This window comes from Taudactylus pleione, unplaced genomic scaffold, assembly GCF_031769625.1.
Source record: "Taudactylus pleione unplaced genomic scaffold, aTauple2 ptg000004l, whole genome shotgun sequence".
NCBI lineage: Eukaryota > Metazoa > Chordata > Amphibia > Anura > Myobatrachidae > Taudactylus > Taudactylus pleione.
In genome coordinates this window covers 721,061-736,908 of record NW_028284407.1, presented here as the reverse complement: position 1 = coordinate 736,908, position 15,848 = coordinate 721,061, and the positions used below count along the sequence as shown (strand labels likewise).

At 45.0% G+C, this 15,848-nt stretch overlaps 1 protein-coding gene across 1 annotated transcript in view; it reads right to left on the bottom strand.

Annotated features, from left to right (window-relative positions):
• The window catches only part of LOC148543336 (myosin-IIIb-like), a 96,441-nt gene that overhangs the window by 64,989 nt on the left and 15,604 nt on the right, over positions 1 to 15,848 (bottom strand). Inside the window, exon 2 of the mRNA XM_088474456.1 lies at positions 10,187 to 10,321. Within this exon, the coding sequence (XP_088330582.1) occupies positions 10,187 to 10,321 (135 nt within the window). The remainder of the gene's footprint in view (positions 1 to 10,186; positions 10,322 to 15,848) is intronic.

The following is a 15,848-nucleotide window of genomic DNA, read 5'->3' as shown; positions in this document are numbered from 1 at the left end:
AACACCCAGAAGTTCCTCTGGCGTCCTTCAGCGCATGCGCAGAAGGCCGCGGGGGCTCATGGGAGGGATGCCAAGGGGGAGCGTCCCGAAAAGACGTCCATAGGCTTCTATCGGGTAATGCCACCTGAAGGTGGCGTTACCCATCGGGACGGAGCACCGGAATGAACATATAGGCATTTTCGCGGGTTTTACCATATTTTCCTATTTAGTACATCTCGGCCTAACTATGGGAAATGTTAGTTCAAAATATGCAATAGTAACAAAACGATGGCCCTTAAAGTGTGGGTGGGTGCAACTATCACTGACTCTGCAGTGCACATCTTCAAAATTGGCCCACTTGCCATGGAACAACCCACAAGCCACTGAATCATTTAGAAAAGTTGCATTATTTTGCCTACTGCAAAGAGCTTTTACTTTTAACGTTCCACAAAATTCACCGTTCTGGAAGTGAATATGAAGCGAGTTCAGTATAGCAAATGTATCCAGTAGTGTAAATGGTTGTTACGTTCTTATTGCCAGGGTTACTCCAATCAATCCACTGTCATTTCTATTGTGAGAAGATATTGATTAGATCTGTGTCAGCTCCAGCCTTGCTGAATAAAGTGAGAGATTTGGGTGAGGATTCTAGCACCAAGTCCTGAGATCAGATGCTTTTTTTTCATTGTTCAAACTTAATGGAGCAGCTCTGATGTACAGTAAGTGCCTGTGAGATTAGCATCAACTGAAACAAATGAGCAATTTAAAGATGTTTAATGTCAACTCAGATTGATGATTCATAGGATACACTGTCAATGAACAGGAAACGGGAGTCCTGCCATCAGAAAGACTAATATACAGCCAACCCATCTTTTTCTATCTGGCTCAACAACATACAGAAAAACATAACTGCAATACATATATACTGTATTAACAAAGCATGCCATTTGGGTTTTCATATCTTCACAAGGATTTAATATATTTCAAATTTAGATTTCCCCATCAAAAATATTGTCCTAAGTACATTTTTGGGATGAAGTCATTTCAGGGTGGCTTCAATTCTGTGTGATTTTAATGGAAATTGTTCTGTGTATGGGCTGATTGATAATTCGTTATCAAACTGTCTCACCATTGGATGGCGAATCGTACGGAATGCAGTCGCCCTATGTATATAAATACTGGCTGTTGACCTGATCCCTTAGAACGCAGGTTTATTTATGCCGCCCAGAGTAAACCCAAGTTCTGACAAATAAGCAGAATTGAGCGTGGACGGCGAGACGATCCGGTGGGAAAATTGGCATATAAGTGGCTAGTTATGTATTGCTTTTACCAGAGCTGACACCTCTTCCCCACCCGTAAAATGTCACTGGAGCCATATCACTGTCAAGTACAGCAGTCTGGGTTTACAAAGCGAGCTTAGAAACGTTATACATAACTGAAGACTGATAGCCGTGTCATGAAGAAGAGATTAGCGCTTCAGTTTTGGCTCGGATCTTCCTGCAAAGTTCGGATCTCAGAACGAGGCAAAACGTTATCTTTCAGCCGAGATGTCCGTGAAACCTAAAGTTTTGCCTCATTCTAAGATCTGAACTTGGCGGGAAGATCTGAGCCAAAACTGAGCCGCTCATCTCTATTCTAAAGTGTTTTGAAAAATGTCATTACAGTAGATACCATAGTCAACAAATAGGCGGGAATTCAATTATCTGCTTTTACGCAAAAAACCTATTAGCAACAGTTTTCGCAGGTGTGAATTCTCCATAGCATTCATCATGAATTCGTTTTCACCACCTCCTGAGCAGGTGAAGAAAGTCCCTATTTTAAGGTAAAATGTTGGGACTTGGTTCAATATCACTGGGACACTCGCCTTAAAGACTAATTAGGCAAAATAATTTTTATTTAGCATTATTTGCCCAATAATTACATCATTTGGGTGGGGGGGGGGGGAATGTGCAAAGTGCTGGAAAACGGATTAACTGATGTGGGACATGTATATGGGGTGGGGGTGCTGTAAGAGAGGGACAGTTATATGGGGGTGCTTTATGAGTGTGACAAGTATATGGGGGTGCTGTGTGAGTGGGACAGGTATATGTGGACACTGTGTGAGTTGGACAGGTATATGGTGTGCTGTATGAGTTGGACAGGTATATGGGAATGTTGTATGAGAGGGACTAGTATATGGGAGTGTTGTATGAGAGAGACAGGTATAAGGGGGTGCTGTATGAGTGGGACAAGTATATAGAGGTGCTGTATGAGTGGGACAGGTATATTGGGTGCGGTATGAGTGGGACAGGTATATGGGGTGTTGTATGAGAGAGTCAGGTATATAGGGGTGTTGTATGAGTGGGACAAGAATATAGGTGCGCTGTATGAGTGGGACAGATATATTAGGGTGCAGTATGAGTGGGACAGGTATATAGGGTGCTGTATGAGTGGGACAGGTATATGGGGTTGCTGTGTTAGTTGGACAGGTATATGGGGGTGCTGTATGAGTTGGACAGGTATATGGGGGTGTTGATTGAGAGGGAGATGTATATGGGGGTGCTATATGAGTTGGACAGGTATATGGGGGTGCTATATGGGTGGGACAGGTATATGGGGTGCTGTATGAGTGGGACAAGTATATGGGGTGCTATATGAGTGGGACAGGTATATGGTGTGCCATATGAGTGGGACAGGTATATGGGGGTGCTGTATGAGTGGGACAGGTATATGGGGTGCTATATGAGTGGGACAGGTATATGGGAGTGCTGTATGAGTGGGACAGGTATATGGGGGTGCTATATGAGTGGGACAGGTGTTTTTAAGATCACAGGTGGGTGCTAGAGGCGTATTTTGAAGGTGTATTGAAAAATTACACAAATATATACTTATAGGCATTTTTATGCACTCCAAATTTAAGTAAAACATTTATTTTGTCATTAAAACCCTAGATATCTATCATTATTTCACTGTTTTAGAAAAATGCATTTAACAGTCATTTGACTCAATTTAAGAACCCCAAAAACTTTTATTAAGGCCACTAATGCACTTCTATACTGTTATCCTATATCACTTTGCCTTTTTTGACGTTCTAGCAGATTTCCCTATTGTCACCTACACTTATCACCGGTAAAAGCAGCAAGAATTATCGCACGAATGCTGCAAAGCGCGATTGGTGCAATAACTTAAGACGCAACAAGTTATCACTTTATTGCCGCTAATTGAATTTTCCCAATAATATTATTAAGCACCATTACCCATAGACCGCACATCCCCTTTACGGGCTCAGAATATCAACATATGACAAGGCCAAAAACAATGACACGTTTCTAGCTTGTGTGACGGCAGCAACCTTGACGTAACATTGACTAAAAATTTTGGGCCTTGACTGTAAGTCGCATACAAAGCAGCTGTCATACGCATCTTAGAGCAGCTCTATGAATGATTCTGAGTGGTACGCATCTCAGATGCTTCTCAGCGATGACTGGATGAGCATTACTGGGTGGAAACTGGACGTTCACATGTTAATGAAGTCACTGTTGCGACCGCATTATGTGCGACCCAGAATCAGGATCTCTATCTGCAGTTGTTTAATATTCCTGAACTTCCATCTACTACATACCTAACTGAATACAGAGTGTAGATGCAAAACAAATCCTTGTGGTAGGGCAACTCATTTCATCCTACTTTCCTCCCTTTCACTCCTAACTACCCTTAACTACCCTAAAAAGCAAGTGGGCTCCACTGCTTAATATGAGTTGAGGTGTACCTCACATCCTCCCACCACTAAAAAATACCCACAGCTCTATACATGTCACTCTTAAGCTGGGTACACACCTGGCCAACAGATGAGCCCAAAAATTGGTAAGTGCATACACACTTTCCTACTGTCCGCCTGATGTATGTGGCCAGCTGAGCCATTTGCATATGCCCGCCTTTGTGACATCATATTCAATGGCTGCTGCGGTCGGTAGGTTGGCCAAGCAGACAGCCAGATGAAACGATATAATGTACCTGCTAGATACAGTATATCCTTATCGGTTGTGCTGCAGGCCCCATCAGAGATGTCTGTGGACAACGTCGTTCGCAGACATATCGGGTGTACACACCCACAGATGCACCATCGATATATTGTTCGTTCGAGTGACGAATGATGTATCGTTCGAGTGTGTACCCAGCATTACTATGTCCATAGATGTTATTTCCTGCTATACGCTTGTCTCTTGCCCATCCACTTAATGCCTGACTTCCCCATCACATTTATGTCCTCCTCATCTCTGCTGCACCCCAAATTAGCATATTGTAGTCCTGACAAGGCCCTCAGGGTCCCTGTTGCTGTGCCCTCGGTTCACTCATTTTGGTGATTATGGGCCTGATTCAGACCCACTCGCGAGCGGCTGTCCGCTCGCAAGTGGGTCGATGTTATGGACTGAGCATGCGCACGACAGAGGGAGCTCCGTCGTGCGCATGCGCCAGACGCGACGAGCGAAGGAAAGTCCTTCGCTCGTTGTGTCCGATCAAAGGGGGCGTGCTGTCAATGTTGATTGACAGCACGCCCCCTTTGGTGGGCGTGCCGGGGCGTGCCTCCCTGACGGGGGCGTTCCCACGGGAACGCCTCCCGTCAGAAGCCGGCCCACTGACATCACTAGTGATGTCAGTGGGAGTGATTTTGGCTCTGATAGAGCCAAAATCACTCCGGAGCTTGCGGTTGAAAACCTCAACCGCAGGCTCCGGCTCGCAAATTCGATGGTCGCGATGGTCTCGACCATCGCGACCATCACAATGCACGCTCGTATAGCCTGTGGGTGGTGACCCACAGCTATACGAGCGTCCAGGAGGACGCTCCATGAAAATGGAGCCCGGCCCTCATTCAGAGCGTGCGCTCTGCTCAGAGCGTACGGCTCTGAATGAGGGCCTATATTTTTTAACTCATGGGGAAACACATTAATAATCTGGTTTAAGTATCACGTGCTATTTTTGGCAATAATATTTTTTAACCCTCTTGCTTGGAAAACAAAAATGAAATCATTTTTAAAGGACCTTGACCTTGGGTTCATAAAGCATTCTGCACCCTATAAACATAAAGCAAGTGACATCATCAATCACTACCCGGGGAAGGTCTAGCATCTCTGTTTTAGCAATGATACCAATAGCATTGAAGATTTTGCTTTTTCTCGCCTCATTAGTAAGGGGTATATTTAGTCAATTGGGTAATGAAGCAAAGAACAGAGTGTTACATAAATAATGTTTTGCTGTTTAAAAATATCCAAAAATGATTGCATGTGCGCTCTTTAACCAGAATTCTGTTACGGGCTGCGTGCTGCCTTAATGATGTTGGTAAAAGGAGACAGAATTAATAAGCTCAGAGCAAAAGAGTTTATATGGCAATAGATGGGTCTGTTTCAATTTTATGGTAAAGAGAGAATGCCAATTACAGCCAAAAACTTTCCTCTGCTCCAATAATGCTGTACACCAGTGAGCAGCACCTGTGCACAATAGGGGAATGGTGAGTGAAGGACAGAGGGCCTGATTCAGACCCGCTCGCGAGCGCTATGCGCTCACAAGCGGGTCGATGTTGGCCCAGTGTGCATGCGCACGACGGAGCCGGCTCCGTCGTGCGCATGCGCGAGACCAGGATACAAAGGGCTACAAAGGGGGCGTGCTGTCGATGTTGAGTGACAGCACGCCCCCTTTGGTGGGCGGGCTGGGGGCGTGGTTGCCCAGACGGAGGCGTTCCCATGGGAACGCCTACCGTCTAGGGTCGGCACCACTGACATCACAAGTGATGTCAGTGGGAGTGCTTTTGGCTCTGTCAGAGCCAAAAGCACTCTTGGGCTTGCGGCAACGAGACCCTACCGCAAAGGTCTCGTCGCAAGCCCGATGGCCGCGATGGTCTTGACCATCGTGACCATCTTCCTGGCCGCTCGCTATAACTGTGGGTGGTCACCCACAGCTATGCGAGCGACCAGGAGGCCGCTCCAAAAAAAGAGAAGGACGGCTCTGATTCAGAGCGAGCGCTCTGTCAGAGCGTCCGGCTCTGAATCAGGGCCAGAGTGCTGATGTGTATGCTTCAGTATTGGCAAAAGAAAAATCTTCTGTAAATAAATAGATGTTAATATAATACTGTAATTTATTTCTGGAACCCAAGTCGGTTAATTGGAGCATGGATGATCTCTCTCAGAATTGTGCCACGATTTAGAAATAAATTGGGGCAATATAATTAAGTGTGATGCCGGTGATGTAATGTGCACATAAGGCCTGATAAGATGGACACAAGACACCAAGACCAAATCTAGATGGAACCAGCGAATATTTGCAAACGACACATGTACTTTAGAAAGCAATTGCATACTGCGCATGGGATATCTCAGCATATGCACATGTACGAAGATTGAGAGTGCGTACAGATTAAGCCTTCCATTGACAGATCACACTTTCTGTGAAATGGGCGTTTCTGGTAGAGATGTGCACGGACTACCATGTTTTGGTTTTGGCAAAACCACCCTCAAGTGTTTTGGTCCGGATTCGGTTATGGATTCCTGTAAAATTGATAAAAACAGCTAAAATCATGTAATTTGGACCTGTTTACCTACAATCCAAAACCAGATTCAGTTTTTAAATCCGAGTTCCGAACTTACAGCAGACCCGAGCCAGGACCCGGTTCTACTTGGAAAAAGTGATCTGAGCTAGGACTCGGTTTGGAAACCCAAAGTTCGGTTGTGTTTGTTTTAATGGAAAACCGAACCGCACGTCTCTAGTTTCTGGGTGACTACCTGTTAATCCAACAGTGGATTATCTAGGAGGGGTCGAGCAGGGCACGGGGGGGAAGGGCACCGCCGGTCGCAGTCCAGGACAGTGGTTTCAAGTTTCCGCACTACACAGTAACACACACACTGCCGCCGGCACCTATTAGTACACTCGTACTACAGAATCCGTATGATTAGAGGCCGGGAGCCTCTAACCTAACCCTCCCCCCCGCAGCTGTCCGTGCCCGGCTTACCTTCGATCGGTAAGGGGGGGACTACTACTAATGGGGGGGCACTAGATAAGGGGCACTACACAGGCCACTGCATAGGGGGGGCTACTACTGGGGGCACTATATAAGGGACACTACTAGGGGCACTGAATGGGGGGGCTATTACTGGGGGCACTGCATAAGAGGGACTACTTCTGGGGCATTATATAAGGGGCACTGCATAGTGGGGGCTACTACTGGGGCACTATATAAGGGGCACTGCATAAGGGGGACTACTACTGGGGGCGCTATATAAGGGACACTACTGGAGGCACTGGATAGGGGGGACTACTACTGGGGGCACTATATAAGGGGCACTACTGGGGGCACTGCATAGGGGGACTACTACTGGGGGCACTATATAAGGAGCACTACTGGGGACACTGCATATTGGGGATCACTACCGGGGGCACTGCATAAGGGGGACTACTATTGGGGGCACTATATAAGGGGCACTACTGGGGGCACTGCATAGGGGGGACTACTACTGAGGGCACTGTATAAAGGGCACTGCATATGGTGGACTACTATTGGGGGCACTATATAAGGGGCACAACTGGGGGCACTGCATAGGGGGGACCACTACTGAGGGCACTGTATAAAGGGCACTACTGGGAGCACTGCATAGAGGGGACCATCACTACTGTGGGCACTGTATAAGGGGCACTGCATAGGGGGGACCACTATTGCACTGCATAAGGGGCACTGCTACTGGGGACATTGCATAAGGGGCACTACTACAGTGGCAGTGGCGTAACTTCATCCCAGGTGCCGGAGGCAAGATAAATGTTGATGCCCCCCAACACCCCCAAATTAAAATTTACCACCCCCAGCACCTATGCCAGCCCCAGCTGCCGCCCCTCCTATGTAGTTCCTCTTATACAGTGCCCCCAGTAGTGCCCCGTTATGTAATGTCCCCAGTAGTGGGTCCCCCCTATGCAGTGCCCTGTTATGTAGTGCCCCCAGTAGTGGGTCCCCCCTATGCAGTGCCCCATTATGTAGTGCTCCCAGTAGTGGGTCCTCCCTATGCAGTGCCCCATTATGTAGTGCTCCCAGTAGTGGGTCCTCTCTATGCAGTGCCCCTTACAGATATAACACAAACAAACACAGATTACTTACCTGAATCCCGTTCCTGCGCCCACCACCGTCCAGTGGCGCTCCTCCTCAATGCAGTTCCTCAGCAGTGCAACATGTGCCAGTCCTCAGCAGTGCCCGGAACGGCCGGCTGGTGCCCGGCGGCAAATGACTCCATTGTCTCCAGTGGGCATTACAAGAGGGGCACTACTACTGGGGGCATTAAGGTGCATATGGAATGGAAAGGAATGTTCCCAGAGTGGTGAGAAACGGTGGTGTGTCATGCTGACACACCCCCATTTTCCAGTGACCACGCCCCTTGTGGCATTTGACCACGCGCGTTCATACTTGGGGGTGCGCCATTTTTTTACTTGCCTTGGGCTCCAAATACACCACTGTAATGCACGGAACTGATCCGCCTTGTAGGACTGTCATGGAAGTGTTGTGGACGTGTGGCCCCACTGCCATGCTGTTTGGTGGCGTGCACATGCAGATTGGACACCTGTTTCAAACAGATCTTTTCACCCAACATGGGGAGGGTGTAAGTCCCGATATTAATGGTGACAGCTGCAGACAGAAAACCTTCCGCATGAAGATGGACAGATAGAGGGTAGTGAGCAGACTGCTACGGCCACACAGAAGGAGATACAGATGCCTACAATTCAGAATCAGGCTGCACTTACGGTAGCCCCTAAGGAGCTGGTAATTAAAATGTGTGATTTAGGGGTGAATTCAGGGAGTTTAGGGTGCCGTTGCTGGCTTTCCAACACCATTTCACTGGTACATTCCAGGCATCATCCATAATTCACACTTAATTTAATTCACTCCATTGTCTAAATAAACAGAGAATGTTTTGATAATTCAGGAGACTATGAGGATAACAATGGACATATATAAGTAGTTTATTAACCCTTCCATCTCCCCCCAGGTGCCTCACAAAGAACACTACAAGTGACTAATATATCATATTTTCTTCCTGCGGTTAGTGCACTGTTCCCGGAAAACACACAACAAAGCCACGTAATAGGATAGGTCACACACTACTGGCCATTCCATGTAATAGCACATACAGGGTATCACATATCATATAGGATGTATGGGGTTTATAACTACCTCACATCTACATGGTTGTCCCCTTTATTATAGCTATTAGCAGGCCGGCTTTCACATTTTGGCAATGTAACCATTTTATTTATTGGTATACACAAAGGAATTTTATTTCTTTTTTTTATATTTTTCATGAATTTCCCCTCCATGCTTGGCGTACATTGGGGAGATGTATCAAACCTTTGAAAGAGATAAAGTGGAAAAGTTGCTCATAGAAGCCAATCAGCTTCTGTCACGTTATAGACTGTGCTACATATACAAATACAATAGAAAATCTTATGTATAACTTCCAAAAATTAAAAAAAATAAACAACGCGGTATCTGTGTCGCCAACTGTGTCACAACACCAGGAAGGTTGGGACCCACTGAACTACAGTTTGGAGCCAGAGGTGGCCACCCATATACAGTACTGCACCTACTCACCTCTAGAACAAGCCATCTGTGTCACAACACCAGGAAGGCTGGGACCTACTGCCAGAGGCGGTCACCCATATACAGTACTGTACCTACTTACCCCTAGAATGAACCAGCTGTGTCACAACACCAAGAAGGTTGGGACCCACTACACTTCAGTTTGGAGCCAAAGGTGGCCACCCATATACAGTACTGCACCTACTCACCTCTAGAACGAGCCAGCTGTGCCACAACACCAGGAAGGTTGGGACCCACTAGACTACAGTTTAGAGCTAGAGGTGGCCACCCATATACAGTACTGCACCTACTTACCCCTAGAACGAGCCAGCTGGGTCACAACACCAGGAAGGCGGGACCCACTAAACTTCAGTTTGGAGCCAGAGGTGGCCACCCATATACAGTACTGCACCTACACACCTCTAGAACGAGCCAGCTGTGCCACAACACCAGGAAGGTTGGGAGCCACTAAACGGAGCCAGAGGTGGCTACCCATATACAGTACTGCACCTACTCACCTCTAGAACGAGCCAGCTGTGTCACAAATCCAGGAAGGTTGGGACCCACTAAACTTCAGTTTGGAGCCAGAGGTGGCCACCCATATACAGTACTGCACCTACTCACCTCTAGAACGAGCCAGAGTTGTCCTCCAACATACTGATCAGCTTTGTAAAACATCCCATAAAACATAACAACATTCGGATGATTTGGAAGTGATTTCAGAATGTTATACTCTGCCTCGATCTCTTCGTCAACATCCTAAGATAAAAGCACAGGACATTTCATCAGTTCAGCTAATGTCTCAGCAAACGTATTTCATTCAGTTACGAATGTTTTTTAAATACCTGTAACAGAAGAGAAAGATGAAACATTGGAATACCATATTCACAGGGAACATAAGATTCTCTCAATAGACAACTGTTTTGTCTATTAAAACACTTTTTATAGGTTAAAGTTGGTCTTTGGATTAAACCACAAGAAAATATGTTGCACAGCAAAGTCATTTTGACTGTCATTTCAGACTACGAAAGTCACATGAGTTACTCATTACATAATACCACAATTCTGTAAAAGTCATTCCCACATCCATAGACCCCAGGTCATAGCAATATACTTAGAAATGTTTTGCTACTAAACAAATATGTTTGTCTTCTCCACCTACGTACAATCTGCAGACTTAAAAAAGAGAGGACAAATCGTTCAAATTTTCTTTGACTTTATATAATAAAGTTCTACTGAACAGAGCAATGTGGAGTGGCCATGCCTTCTGACTATCCCTGTAGTTGCGACAAACTTCTGATAAGACCTTCTTCTCACATGTGTGCTAAAAACTCCCACCTCATCTACCTCCTCACATTCCATAGTCCTGCAGATTTACTTTCAGACATCTGTACAGAAGGGAGGAAGATGGGAAACAGGAGAGAGGGAGAAGCAGCTTAGATGGGCTCAGGACACATCAGCCAGGCCTCATGTAGGTATCATATCTTCCAACAGAACCAAGGGCCTCTCAGAAAAGGGGGCATAGCACTAGATCAGTGATTTTCAACCTTCTTCAAGGCACACTACACAAGATTTTAAAATTACCAAGGCACTCCATCCAGCGATACGGCATACGTGACCAATGAAAAAACATACACATTGGCTTTCACATAAAAAGTTACACATTGGCCTCCACAGGAATAAAACACACTGCATTGGCTTTCTCAGAAATAAAACACACTACATTGGCCTCCTCAGGAATAAAACACACACATTGGCCTCCTCAGGAATAAAACACACACATTGGTCTCCTCAGGAATAAAACGCACTACATTGGCCTCCTCAGGAATAAAACACACACATTGGCCTCCACAGGAATAAAACACACACATTGGTCTCCTCAGGAATAAAACGCACTACATTGGCTTTCTCAGGAATAAAACACACTACAGTACAATTGCACTGAGCTGACCTCCGCGGCACACTTGACAACCGCTAGTGTACCGCAGCACAGTGATTGAAAAGCGCTGCACCAGATCATCTGGGTGTTGTTTTGTTGGATCATTGCTGTTTACTTACTACACACATCTGTTTTTGTTACATGAAGGGGGGTGAGGTTGGTTGCTTGTGCTGTGGATGATTAGATTATCATCCCAGGGGAACTGAAAGCCCAAACAGGGCTCCACTTTACTGCACTCGGCCACCTGCCTGCTCAGGAGAGCACAGTGGGGCATTTGCAGCGAATGGATGCGAGTCACTGAGTCTCCTACGTTACAACGGCTCCAGCGTTTATTATACTTACTATATGCTAATCACCTTTCAATTAATCCTGTACGTCAACTAAGTGGACAGATAGTGCAAGCAGTACATCATTTACAATCATAATGGATAAGTGGCAAATTTTATATATATATATATATATATATGTTCCCAGAGGTGCGGCACTCACAGACAGCACAGCAGACAATCTACACGATGGAATTACCACCATGTTGATTGTCTAATGTGCTGTCTGTGAGTGCCTCACCTCTGGGAACTTTATTCTACATTTGCCATGGAGGCACCTGGCCAATAATTCACTAATAGATCAGCCTAGTAGTATAGTATGCTCCTTGAGACCAAATACTTAAGTTTTGGAGCTTGACAGCTGAAATCTTTGCCATCTTCAGATGGTGCTGATTACTGGACCCTCTTAAGACAAGGACAGATTGGATGTTTCTAGTGATTTTGTATCCACCGCTGCTACTCGCAGCATATTGTATAATTAATTATCAGGAACCACCCGGTCCCCGATAGTGAATAGGCCCTTAAGTGTTCTGTGGGGTCATATTTTTCAAGTTTATAAATGAACCCCAGTGAATTTAGACTCCTGAGTCCATTCAATGTAGAACCAAAAGATAGCTCCACCCATTTTTCAGTGTCTGTAATAATATGCAGACATAACAGTCCCCTGGGACAACTGCCCTCCTTCCCCCAGCCGTACCATGCATTCTCTTGGATTGTTACACTCTTCGTCCTCATCCCAAGGGAAGCACACAGGACATTTCAGGTAATCACTTATAGTATATGGTACTGATTTTTTTTTAATACTATGAGTATTATTATTTTGATACAATTTCACTGATACATTTATGTTTCATTGAAGTAACACATGATAAGCTATAAATGTATGTTCTAAAAAATGCTATGTATCTTTTTTCAAAGCAATTTAATGCAATTATGCTAAATAAACATATTATTTTCCTATAACTTGAAGTTGTTCTGACATAAGATATGTTTAATGATGCATATATATGATATCATTTGAAATTAATTTGATATCTTCATTCATCTCCATTCAAAACATATTTTACATTTTCTTTTTTTTTTTTTGAAGGTTGAAAACTTAAATCTGTCAAAAAACAAAAAAGTAATGTATCATTACACACGGCACATGTAGGGTGAATCAGCGCTGGACGGAATTGCAATTGCAAAGCTGCACACACTAGTAGCTTCGCAATTCCGTCCTTGAAAACATGTAAATGCAGCAAGAAGTGTATGACATCTCCTGCTGCATTTGCGATCCCAGCAGTGCGACCGAGGTTGCAGGCTGTTGGAAAAGCAACTTGAGAAACTGAAGCAGGAGCTGAAATGAAGGGATTCTGCAAAGTACATTGGACTTGTAGATCAAGTCCTTTATTTGCTTCACCAGGAACCAAGGGTTGTTAGGATCTTCCAAACGGATTAATACATTTTGGCAACCGTGCTCAAGCCTAGGTTTAAGTCATATGTCATGTCTTTCTTCCCAACGGACACAAATCTGAAGAGATGCAAAAATCTGTTGGTAAGCAAATTTTCAGCTCAAGTGGCACGTGATGCAGCGATGGCTCCACCTTCAGTTTCTCCAGCAAGTGTGGCTGCCAAGGAAAAACTAAACTTTCCCAAAAGACCCACTGGTGATGCAGGTGAGTCAACACAACCAAATTTTGACATCTGACCGGGTCTAAAAGAATTGCCTACAATTAAATTAATGAGACCTCTACCGTGACTCCATCTGATACTGTCACCATTTAAAGAATGATTGAGGACTATGTTTAATGATAGCATCCAAATAGCCATGTCAGACAGTCCGTTAGACTACTAGCAGAAAAAAGGCAATTTGGAGGCCCTTAAACAAACTGGCTTTGCTTTACTAGAGTTTCCCACTCTCCAGTGTGTACTTCAAAAGAGTTTTCAGCACAGCCGGGAACCTTGTCAGCGATCGGCGTAGGAGGCTACTTCCTCAAAATGTGGAAAAGATGATGTTCATCAAAATGAACTATAAATTCCATGAGGAAGACCTTTACAGCCAATTACGTCCAAAAATTACAGATTCACCTGTAATGTTGGACTCCAGCAGGGACAAATTAATATTGTGTGAAGAAAGATGATGTAGACACTGATGAGGGTGAGGAATTGGATGATGATGGTGACAACATCCTGCCTTTGTAAAGCCAGTTTGTGGACATAGAGATCATTGCCAGCAATGTCAGCGGCCCATTGGTAGCTTGTCTACTGGGGGCCCAAACAAATCAATCGCTTCACAATTGAGGATATCGTTAATGAAGGTGTTGGTGGTGAAGATGGCAGGTGCTTGGATCTAGCAGACAGAAGGGAGCTAGCTGACGCTGGACTGCTTGTTGGTACTTTTTTAGCCAAGGTTTCTGCATTTTGAAAAAAACTTTTTTGATGGATGCGCTGCAGATGACTTAACAGGGAGGAAGTTCCTAGATGGTTAAGGTTCCTACCACTACTTATTCTGGCTTTACAAAAGGTATAGATGGCTTGACAATTGTTGTCCGGATTTGGGTAGAAATAATTCCACACATAAGAAGTGGATTTTTGTATCTTATGCCCAGACATGACAATGGGCTTTTCCTTATCATGGGCAACAACTGTTTCTTCAGCTGGTGCCTAATTTACACAAACAACACCCTCATCAACAACATCATCATCATCATCAACATCCTTATTAGCATCAGCTACACAAATATCCTCCTTATCCTGGTGCACTTACGCAGAAGCATCCTCGATTTCTATGTCAGCATGTTCACTTGTGCTTAAATCATCATAAGAGGCAGAACCACCAGTCATAAATAAAGGCCAAGGACTTACCCTTTCCTTGCCACTTCGTGGGGTGAAAGGCATAATGCCAATTGTATGTCTTTCTGCAGCTAAATTTCCCTTTGATGTATTTTCTTTACCACTGTAAAAGATTGGTCCTTTGATTTTAGATGCCCTGACTTAAGCCTTATATGCCTTTGGGCATCGGCTTTAATAGATGATGTAGACGGACTAGTATTGTCATAACTGGTGGCTCTGGCAGCAGCTCCAGCACTAGTATGTGGTTCCTGCTCTCCTCTCAACTGATCATTCTCCATATCAACAAACATGAATGAAGTGGGGTACAGCACAAACGTCAATTTGTACCAGTTGTAAATGTTACACTGCAGGATCAATGACCTACAATGTCACAATATTTTTTATGAATAAGAAAAGAATAACACAATGTGCTACCACTTAGTGTCACAAGATTTTTTATGAGTAAAACACTGCGCTACCACTTACACAAACAATAATAGTGTAGCTAGCACACACTGGGTAAGAGCACCCCTGGACGAGGCAGCAGCCCCTTGATGAACAACACAGCACCCCTTTATGGAAAACAAAGCACCCCTGTGGAGGGCGGGTGGACCACCTGCAGAGTCACAAATACGTGGATAATAAACTGCGGTCTGGCCGTCAGTGTCACTGAACAATTAATAGCGTAGCTAGCACACACACACAAAAAAAAATGTATTTCTTTGTGGAATGATAATTATTAATTTTAATTAACTTTTTAATTTTTTTACACTGGGGAAGAGCACCCACGGATTGACAGAGCACCCCTGGATGACACAGCACCCCTTTATGTACTGCAGCCCTAGCCCCTTAATGGACAGATCAACACAGCAGCACCCCTTTATGTACTGCAGCCCCCCTTAATGTACTGTAGCCCCAGCCCCTTTATGGACAACACAGCAGCAGCTCTTTATGTACTGCAGCCCCTTGATTGACAGGACATTAGTGACACAGCAGCATCCCCCCCTTTATGTACTGCAGCCCCAGCCCCTTTATGGAAAACACAGCAGCAGCTCTTTATGTACTGCAGCCCCTTGATTGACAGGACAACAGTGACACAGCAGCATCCCCCCCTCTATGTACTGCAGCCCCAGACCAACAACACTGCACCCTTGAACAGACAGAGCAGTACAGAGCACATCTATTTTCTGTACACTATCCAAAGCCG